Raw genomic sequence first — 11,159 nt, 5'->3', positions numbered from 1 at the left:
AAAAAAAAAAAAAAAAAAAAAGATATGGTCTCATTGTCACTCAAGCAGGAGTGCAGTGGAGTGATCATAGCTCATTGTAACCTTAAACTTCCTGGGCTCAAACAATCCTCCTGCCTCAGCCTCCCGAGAAGCTATGGCTATGGGCATGTGCCACCATGCCCAGCCAATTTTTTTTTATTTTTTGTAAAGACAAGTTTGCCCAGGCTGGTCTCAAACTCCTGGCCTGAAGAGATCCTCCTGCCTTTGCCTCCAAACATGCTGGGATTACAGGTGTGAGCTAATGTGCCTGGCCCTTTTTGGGACTTTGATTGAAATTTCATCATGTTTCAGTATTGAGTACTCCCTTACATAATATGTCTTCTTTTAGATCCTTCAGTAAAGTTTTATTATTGGTCTGACATAATTTTTAATGATGTCTAGGTATTTTATAGTTTTGGTTGCTATTTTGGATAAGATACATTTAAACGGTTTTCATTTTCTGATTGTTTTTTGCTGATGTAGAGCAACGCTATTTTTTTCCTTGTTATTAAGTCTAACTCACAGAAACATTCACAGATCTGAGTTATAGCTCAGTGGATATTTATAATATTCACCATGTCACCTCCACTTCTGTGCCCTTTCTCAATCAGTATTTTCCCAGAGTAACTGTTGTTGTCTCTAACATCATTTTGAATTTCAGATAAGTAACACTACATTTTTGTATAAATAGCCTCTTTGGTGTCCAGATTCTTTCTTGCTAAATCATGTCTATGAGATTTGTGTCGTATGTGGCAGTAGTTGGTTCTTTTTCATTACTGCTTAGTATTCCTTGTATGCATATACTTCAGTTTATCCATTTTAATTTTTTTACAGAATTAAATATCCCATTTATTAATTTACAAATCATAATAAAACCTGAAAGTCATTTCACCTCACCAGCAGCTTTGAAAAAGGAAAAATTAACACATAAATTTTAGCAACATGAGAAACCTCTTTTTCTTTTCTTTTTTTCTTTTTTTTTTAAAGAGACAGGCTTTAACTTTGCCATCTAGGCTGGAGTACAGTGGTATGATCATAGCTCACTGTAAACTTGAACTCCTGGGCTCAAGGGATCCTCCCATTTCAGCCTCCCAAGTAGCTAGGACTACAGGCACATACCGACATGCCTGGCTAATTAAAAAAAAAAAAAAAATTTTTTTTTTGTTTTTTTGCAGTGATGAGGTCTCATTATATTGCCCAGGCTGGTCTCGAACTCCTCAAGCAATCCTCCCACTGTGCTTCCCAATGTACTGAGTTTACAGGCATGAGCTACCCCGCCTGGCCGAGAGAGAACCTGATAAATTTCATTTTACTTGATTAGAAACATAGTTCATTTTGGAGTTCAATTATATGTTCAAGGAGTTGGTTACTATAACCAGAAAGTCAGCCTAACTATATTATAGCTAATATCTTTGCAGTGCAAATTTATTTACATGTGTTGCAGTTCACTAGTGAGAAAAAATCAACTTCAGAGTCTCAAGAAAGTTCTTTTCATAAATATCTTTCTTTCCATTTTATGCAATAATTATCTTAAAAATAGAACCAAAGTGTTTTAAAGCAAAGGACAGACAGACTCTACTATAGTTCAGAGATACATAAACTCATAGGCAAAGCAGTGGAATCCCATGACCTCTGGGGGAGCAGAAACATGCAGTTGTTTACCTAAATAAGATTGAGGCTCTATTAGTAATGAAGTAGCAGAGAAAGATGTTATACAGGCAACCACTATCATTATCTACAGCCCTCTCAGTCAGTGGTTTTTACAGTAGCCCCTGGTTGTTTATAAAAAAGAGTCAGAGCTGTTGCTATTTCCAGTGCTGGGCCTTTTACCTGTATCTGCAAATCCCACAGGGTTAGGACTGGGCATATCTTTATTTTACAAGTGAGGAAACCTGGAGAAGTTAAGTGATTTACCCAAAGCTCTACACCTTGTAAACAGGGCTTCACAGAGGTTGAGAGAGAGTTCTGTGTACTATTTCAGGTTCCAGGTTTATTATATAAGTAATGCCAAAACAAAGTTATAGAAATGTGTTTACTTCTAGGAAAATATTTCAGATACAAAAACAATACCATGACTTTACGTAGACATCATGTGGAAATAAAATATCAAAAATCTAGACATGATTGAAGATTTTACTTCTGCCCCTCAGTCCTGTGGAAGCTGCAGAAGTTGCTATGGATCTCTCAGAGAATGGCCATAGCCTTGACCTTCTTGCCCAAGACTTCTAGGACACCTGGCACTGTCAACCCCTCTCTTTTCCCAGCTACGCAGTGACCCAGGCTAGAAAGCTTAGTACTCTCCTTGTATCTATAGTCAAAGGCAATCCCAAGGATAAGTGGAGCCCCAGAGATAAGCCTCTTTTAGCCTGATTGGGGCCAAAGTAGGAACCAATCAGCAGTACTGACTAGAGTCCACTGCCACAGTGGGTACCTCCAGAGACCCTCATCTATCCTCTCCTAGAGAAAAGGCTCTTCACAATTGCTTCCCCACTTTTTGCCCTAAATGTTGACTCTTTGAGACTTATTTTCATGTTGTTGTACTTTTACTCACAATGCTCTGCCTGGGATTATCTAATTCATTACAACAAATCTTTTTTTTTTTTTTTTTGAGACAGAGTCTCACTCTGTTACCTGGGCTAGAGTGCCGTGGTGTCAGCCTAGCTCACAGCAACCTCAAACTCCTGGGCTCGAGCAATCCTACTGCCTCAGCCTCCCGAGTAGCTGGGACTACAGGCATGCACCACCATGCCTGGCTAACTTTTTTTATATATTTTTAGTTGTCCAATTAATTTCTTTCTGTTTTTGGTAGAGACGGGGTCTCGCTCTTGCTCAGGTGGTTTCGAACTCCTGAGCTCAAACAATCCGCCCGCCTCGGCCTCCCAGAGTGCTAGGATTACAGGCGTGAGCCACCGCGCCCGGCCCACAACAAATCTTTTTTTTAACACTTAGTGCATGCCAGGAACTGCTTTGGACCCTGGTTCTGGAGATAAGAGAGAATGATTTGGTGGTGATGACAGTTCAGTGGCATATTGCTGTGATGGAGTTGGCATAGGGTACCTTAGGAGCTTTGGAAGTGTGCACTATATTCAAATGTGGAGAGAATGTAGTCTGGGAAAACTCCTTGGAGTAGAAAGTTGCCTTGTCCTGAAGGACTAGAAAGTGGGTAACTGGGCAAAAAAGTATGTGTGCATTAAAATAATGCAATCTGTTTGGGGGAAGGGGAGTAGAGAATATTTTGGTGACAGCAGTGAAATAGAACATAGCTGCCTGGGCACCTTTGGTTTAAGAAGATTTTGCATTTTTGCTGTGGTGTTCTTGTATAGCCCATTTTGCCCATAATTATGAGGTCCAGAAAAAAAAAAACCCAATGGTTTATCTCTTGCAGGTAGGACCACATTCCTGTTCTACAAATATTTCATTTTTCTTTTTGGTTCTTAATCTTTCAGATATAGTCTTGCCTGCTTTGTTTGTAATTTTAAAATATACTCAGTATTAAGGAAGTTGCCAACTACTTTAACTTTTCTTGAGAGAAAATTGACATTATAAGGAGGTGTTTGAGTACAGAGAGCTTTTCCTTGTCTCACTGGTTGGTATAGAGTCAGAGGGAAAGTGTTAGACATGCTTATAAATTGACAGCCATAGATTTAAAGTAGAAGAAATCTGAAACTTGAATTCCTTTGGGAAAAGCAAAACCTTTTCTACAACTCATCATGGAATGGGTTTTCCTGTCTGCTCATTCCTGGCACCTTCAGTGGAGAATTTGGGAATCTAATACGACTTGATTTTTCAGTTAAAAACCCTTCCTTGGAGTCAAGGAAACACTCTTACTAGCACTGGATATCATTAGGAGACTGAACAGAACAAATTTATGTTGCCTTCTGTTTTTTTCTGATCTCATCATCTTTGAATGTAAAGTAAACTGAGAATAGTTGCTTTCCTGATGTCTGTCCTTTAGCGAACTTAGAAGGAATCTGAGAACTAGGAAAGGAAGAGAATGTTAGCTTCTGTGCGCAAAAAGATGGATAGAGGAGACCAGAGCTGCACATTCAACAAAAATTTACCAACTGCTTCTCATGTGCCAAGCAGTGTTGTGTGTGCTTGGGACACACATATCAGGGAACAAAACAAGAGACCCTGCTGTCACTCGTGGCATTCCAGGGAAATTGTGACTGGCCAGATGTTTTGATTCCCTCTTTCTCTCTCCTTTTCTGTAGGACAGAATAATAAGCTGAACATAGTCTGACCATTGGCTTTCAGCTCGCCAGGATCGTCTGCCTAGCTCTCCTTTTGTGGCCCATGTGCTGCATCCTCTGCCCTCAGTGTGCAACTGGCCCCCAACGCAATGTGTGTTTGTCAAACCATGGAAGTGGGGCAGTATGGCAAGAACGCAAGTCGGGCTGGAGACAGGGGAGTCCTCCTGGAGCCTTTCATCCATCAAGTGGGCGGACACAGCAGCATGATGCGCTATGATGACCACACTGTGTGCAAGCCCCTCATCTCCCGGGAACAGCGATTCTACGAGTCCCTTCCTCCTGAAATGAAGGAGTTCACCCCTGAGTACAAAGGTCAGTCACTTGCCAGTTTAGTGAGAGCAGCGGCAGCCTTGGGCTCCTGGGCTCAGTTTTCCTTGTTCTGTTTGCCATGTGATGTGACCATAGGTCTCTTGTCTCAAAGCAGCTAAGTCATTTTGTTAGGCAAAATTAGAGGCTAAAAGCATCAGCAAGGTCTTTAGATCTTGAAAATTGAACTCACCGATAGGTAAAGCTAGAATTATTTCACAGAATTAAGTCCCATTGGTGGAGAAGAGCATGCTATTATCAAGGAGTTTTCCCCTGTTTGCTGTGACAGTGTAGGAGAGAAGAGGGAAGCACTTCTCAGGCCCCAGAGGAGGACGAATTGATACTTTGCAGGTTAAGGCAGTTGGATGACTGGCAAGGAGGCTCTGTGGAGCCTGTATCTGTGTATGCTGAGGGAATGAATTGATGGTAAGAAATTGAGAGACTTTCTGGGGCTGGAAGCCCTAACCTTTGAAGGAAAAATAATTTGTTTTAAGATACAAGTTAACTTTATAGAAAAGAGCCCCATGACTATTATAGTGGAATCAACTCACTTTGTCCTATTTTAATTTTTAAAATTTTTATATTTTTAAAACTAAATTAATAGAAACGAGGTCTTGCTGTGTTACCCAGGCTGGTCTTGAACTCCTGGCTTGAGTATTTATTTTATTTTATTTTTTACTTTTTTGAGGCAGGGTCTTACTCTGTTGTCCAGGCTAGAATGCAGTGACATCATCATAGCTCACTGCAACCTCAAACTCCTGGGCTCAAGTGATCCTCTTGCCTTTGCCTTCACAGTAGCTAGGACTATAATTGTACACCACCACACCTGGCTTAATTTTTCTATTTTTTGTAGAGATAAGGTATCACTCTTGCTCAGGCTGGTCTGGAACTCCTGTCATCGAGTGATGCTCCCATGTTGGCCGCCTGAAGTGCTAGGATTACAGGCCTGAGCCACTGTGCCCAGCCCTTACTTTATTTTAAAATTTGGTCATTGTTAATGTGTTTATACATTTTTATGATCGTCCATTGTGTGCAAGTTTTATTTTTTGAGTCCTGCTTTTTAACTTTTTTAAAGTTGTATGATTTCAGTCACGTTGACACCATCCTTAAGGGAGTTTCAAATCAGATAAACCAACCTAAGCTGGGTGTGATGGCTCACGCCTGTAATTCCAACACTTTGGGAGGCCAAGTTGGGAGGATTACTTGAGGCCAGGAGTTAGAGACCAGCTTAGGCAGCACAAGACCCCATCTCTTCCAAAAAAAAAAAAATTAGCTGGGTGTGGTGGCATACACGTTATAGTCCTAGCTACTCAGGAGGCTGAGGCGGGAGGATCTCTCTCTCTTTTTTTTTTTTCCCCCCTCCTTCCCTTCAGGAGGATCTCTTGAGCCCAGGAGTTTGAGGTTACACTGAACTATGCTCACACTATTGCACTCCAGCCTGGACGACAGAGCGAGACGCTGTCTCAAAAAAAGAAAAAAGCCAATCCATATTAGGATTGACTTTTTGCTTTCTAAGTGTATAATTTAGTGGCATCAAGTACTTTTACAAGGTTTTGTAGCCACCACCACTGTCCATTTCCAGAATTTTTCATCATCTGAAACAAACTCTGTACCCATTAAATAATAACTCCCCATTTCTCCATCACCCAAGCCCCTGGTAACCTCTAATCTACTTTTTGTCTCTGCAGATTTGCCTATTGTAGATATTTCACATAAGTGGAATCATACAATTTTTGTCATTTGCGTCTAGCTTATTTCGCTTAGCATAATGTTTTTAAGGTTTATCCTTGTCATAGCATGTACTAGACCTTCATTCTTTTTTGGGGGATGGGGGACAGAATCTTGCTCTGTCACCCTGGCTAGAGTGCAGTAGTGTCATCATAGCTCACTGCAATGTCCAATGCTTTGAGCTCAAGTGATCTTCTAGCCTCAGCTCCCCAAGTAGTGGGGACTACAGGCATGCCATGACGCCTAGCTAATTTTTCTATTTTTAGTAGAAATGGGGTCTCACTCTCGCTCAGGCTGATCTCGAACTCCTGACCTCAAGCAATCCTCTCATCTTGGCCTCCCAGAGTGCTAGGGTTATAGGCGTGAGCCACCATGCCCAGCCAAAACTTTATTCTTTTTTATGGCTAATACTCCATTTTAAGTATATACCACATTTGTTTATGTGTTATCTCTTGATGGACACTTGGGTTATTTCCATCTTTTGGTTATTGTGAATAATGCTGCTGTGAACATTGGCTTACAAGTATTCATTGAGTCCCTGTTTTCAATTCTTTGGGGTATATATACCTAGGAGTGGAAGTGCTGGATCATATGGTCATTCTGTGTTTACCTTTTTGAGGAACTGCCGTACTGTTTTCCACCGTGGCTGCACCACTTTATGTTCTTATCAGCAATGTTCCTGTTTCTCTACATCCTTGAAAACACTTATTTCTTGTTTTTTAATTATTATAGCCATCCTAGTGGATATGAAGTGGCATCTCATTTTGATTTTGATTTTCATTTTCTTATTGACTAATAGTGTTGGTGTGCTATTGGCCATTTGTATATCTCTATTCAGACATCTCTTTTCAAGTCCTTTGTGCAGTTTTGAATTAGGTGGTTTGTTTTTATTGCTTTCAAAACAATCAAAAGACTGTTAAATCTGGAAGAATAAATGTTCTAAGGCTGCCAAAGAGAGAAGCCAGAATCAAACACACTACCTCCTCTAAGTGGTAAGGAACAACAGTTCCAAATGGTTTATAAACGTAGTTTCATCTGCCTATCCGTCCATACTTAACACATTCATGGCCAAACCTTCTGCCGTCAATATGACAAAACCAGAAAGAGAACTATAGGTCCTGTTAGCTCATAGAATTCTTCTGATGGTAAGGAAAAAAATCTCTTAAAAGGCAGGTGGGCCCTGGCTCCAGATAAATGTTCTCTAAATTACAACCACCAGAACTAGGATGGGAGAATTCACACAGCCTCAAGGTGCTTCCTGGAGAGGGACTGGCAGTCTCTAGCATTGGCTCAGTGTTTCACTGCACCTTCTCCTCTGACTCTGGGGAGTGGGTATCTTTAATGGTCATAACAAATCCTGAGGATCAACTTGATTTTTGTTGCTTAGACTCCATTTTCACTAGGGAAGAACAAATATACTTTCTCAAAAGTAAAATTCACTCAAACTAAAATCAATCCCCTCTTTTTAAGTCAAGCAAAGCCCAATTTATTCAACGAAAACAGAAGAATAGTGAAAGATACTGCTTTGGGAAAACACTCCCCAAACCATACTTTCCTCTAAACTCCACAGCAGTCAACACGGAAGACTTCTGTGACCAAATGTGGGTTTTTCTCTCACACACCAAGCAGCAGATACCAGCTGGGCATCCTCTAATTCAATTCCAATGCTATTTACTCGGGGATACCATCATCCCAACAGAGCGAAGGCATCAAGACTAACTCCTCCTTCCCACAAGTCACAAGTCCAGGCTTCTGGGACTTCTGACTGACTGGCTTCAAATTGGGGTTCCCACGACCCCCTCTTTGGATTCACTTAATTTGCTAGAGTGGCTCACAGAACTCAGGGAAACATTTACTTACGTTTAGTGGTTTATTACAAAGGATATTTTAAAGGGTACAAATAAACAGGCAGATGAAGAGATACATAGGGCAAGGCCTGGAAGAATCCTGAGCAGAGGAGCTTCTGTCCCTGTGGAGCTAGAGCACACCACCCTCCCGGCACGAGTGGGAGTGGATGAGTTCTTGTTCCATTTTCCTGTCTGCCTCTGTGTGTGCAGTTCTCTGGAAGCTCTCTGAACCCAGTCCTCTTGGGTTTTTATGGAGGCTTCATTACATAGGCATGATTGACAACTGTGTAGAAATGTGATTGGACAAAAAGCACATGATCTAAGCCCAGCAAGGCTTGTCTGTTCAGATTTGCCTCTTTGTATAGCTTTTCTTCATTCAGGGTATGGGGTAGAACCCTTTTTGGAATGAGATTCTTTTGACCCACAGTCAGATTAGAGTCCCACCTTGGGCAGGTGAAAGGAGGACAGGAGAAGTTTAAAGAGATTCTATGTCCTGACCACCTGCTCCTGAGGCCTAAATTGCCCAACATTGTAACAAGGACTGTGGGAGGTATAAGCCAGGACTGTAGACAAAAACCAATATATATCTCATCACACCACAGATATTATTGGTCAAATTAACATATTTCAAAGACCTATAACCAAGGGTTTTTACTTTTTATTTTGAAATAAATTTAAAATTAAAGAAAATTTTCAAAAATAATATAGGGTTCCCATATACCCTTCACCCAGCTTCCTCTAATGCTAACATCTTGTATAACCGTAGTATAATTTATAATTATCAAAACCAGGAAGTTAACACTGACATAATAACTATTAACTAATCTATACATCTTATTCAAGTTTTGGCAGTTTTCCCACTAATGTTCTTTTTCAGGTCAAGAATTTCACATTGCATTGTGTTCTCCTTAGTCTCCTGCCATCTGGGATAGTTCCTCAGTCTTTCTTTGTTTTTAATGACCACAACACTTTTGAAGAGTACTAGCAATTATTTTCTAGAATGTCCCTAAATTTTGGTTTCTTTCCTCATGATCAGATTGAGGTTATATAATCTGGGCAACCATCATGTCAGGAGGTAGATGTCTTATTACTGGTGATTTAACTTGGTTAAGGTGGTGTCTATCAGGCTTTTTTACTGTAAGTAAAGCTGTTATTTTTCCCATTGTAATTATCTTATGGCAAATATCTTACAGGGAGGTACTTTGAGACTCTCTAAATATCTGGCTTCTTATTATACTTTAGCCCCCTAATTTTAGAATCCATGGATGATCCTTGTCTGCCACAATTATTACTGTGTTGTGTGTTAATGTTAATGGTGACTTCTGTTTCCATCAATCCTTTTATATTTATTAATTAAAAGGAATTAGAATTCTATAAGGAAAAACTATCCCTTCATACCCATTTATTTATCAGTATGGTTTTATGGATATTTTATTGTTTAAATTCTTCTAGATTTGGCCACTGCAACTCCTTTAAAGTTGGCTCTTATGCACTTTTGACATGTACTCGTATCATTTTTGACTACTTCTTTACTTTCTGTCACCGCAAGATATTCCAGGCCGGGCGCGGTGGCTCACGCCTGTAATCCTAGCTCTCTGGGAGGCCGAGGCGGGCGGATTGTTTGAGCTCAGGAGTTCGAAACCAGCCTGAGCAAGAGCAAGACCCCGTCTCTACTAAAATTAGAAAGAAATTAATTGGACAACTAAAAATATACAGAAAAAATTAGCCGGGCATGGTGGCGCATGCCTATAGTCCCAGCTACTCGGGAGGCTGAGGCAGAAGGATCGCTCGAACCCAGGAATTTGAGGTTGCTGTGAGCTAGGCTGACGCCACGGCACTCTAGCCCAGGCAACACAGTGAGATTCTGTCTCAAAAAAAAAAAAAAAAAAAAAAGATATTCCAGGCTCATCTTATATTTTTCCTGCCCCAACTCAGGAACCAACCGTTACACCAAGGACCTCTGCTTTCTTTGTAGGAATAGCATTTAGAAAAGTCATAATTTTGGTGCTAGATGTACTGGTTGCTACTAAAGTATCATTGCTTTTAGGCCGTATCAGCAAAAGAGCTAAGAAATACATGTATGAATACTCACCTACACATACACGAATATATAATTATTGCCTTAAGCACAGGTGTTTTTAAAACTCAACCAAGCTAAGGAAAACTGTCAATAAAAATATTTCATATTTTGCAATAGGTTTAAAAATAAATATTTATTTAATATGTTTGGCTGCAATCATCAAGTATTACTGCTTGCAGTACTAAATCTGAAGTTTAAGCCTTCTGTATAATTATGCAAATAAGTTTTTCAAATAAATTTTGCCTCATTCATATATCAAGTATCTATTGACCGTCTACTAGATGCCAGGCCCAGGCCCATTAGTATAAAAGACAATAAAAGGTCGGTACCTTCAAAGAGCTTACATATAGACAAAACAATTATAGATTGTGGTATGTGCTATGAAGAAATTAAGCAAGGTTCTGTAATTGGAAATAATGAGGTTTCTAGAGCAGGACATAATATAGGATGATCAGGGAAGGAATGTCTGGGGCAACCTGAAGGAAAGACTGAAGGATGAGGAGCTGTGGACAAGAGGGCATTGCAAAGAACATCCCAACCATGTGTAAAAGCCCTGAGGTTAATAATTAAAAAAAAAAAAAGTTTGAGATGTTCTAAAAACCATCACCTCTTTTTGCCAATTAAGAGTTAAGAAACAACCCAATTTAAAAATGGTCAAAGGACTGGAATAGACATTCTCTAAGAAGATATACAAATGACCAATAAATATACAAAAAGATGCTCGACATCATTCATTAATTTTTAGGGACAAGCAATTCAGAATTACAGCCAGACACGGTAGTTCACACCTGTAATCCCAGCACTTTGGGAGGCTGAAGCAGGAGGATCACTTGAGGCCAGGAGTTTGAGACTAGCCTGGGAAACATAGTGAGACCCAGTCTCTACAAAAAAATAAAAAAACTTAGCCAGGCATGGTGGCGTATGCCT

General features: G+C 40.1%; 1 protein-coding gene across 3 annotated transcripts in view; it reads left to right on the top strand.

The window, feature by feature from the left end:
• IP6K1 (inositol hexakisphosphate kinase 1) overlaps positions 1-11,159 on the top strand; it is a 64,364-nt gene that overhangs the window by 29,335 nt on the left and 23,870 nt on the right. For 2 of the 3 annotated variants that reach the window (XM_012638467.1, XM_012638477.1), the window contains one exon: positions 4,233-4,583. In XM_012638467.1, the coding sequence (XP_012493921.1) occupies positions 4,361-4,583 (223 nt within the window). In that variant the 5' untranslated portion in view covers positions 4,233-4,360. The remainder of the gene's footprint in view (positions 1-4,232; positions 4,584-11,159) is intronic. The other variant, XM_012638485.1, reaches the window with a different exon arrangement.

This window comes from Propithecus coquereli, unplaced genomic scaffold (genome assembly GCF_000956105.1).
Source record: "Propithecus coquereli isolate 6110/MARCELLA unplaced genomic scaffold, Pcoq_1.0 Scaffold1, whole genome shotgun sequence".
Classification (NCBI taxonomy): Eukaryota; Metazoa; Chordata; class Mammalia; order Primates; family Indriidae; genus Propithecus; species Propithecus coquereli.
Note: the sequence above shows the minus strand (reverse complement) of the source record. Positions and strands in the feature narration are given on the sequence as shown.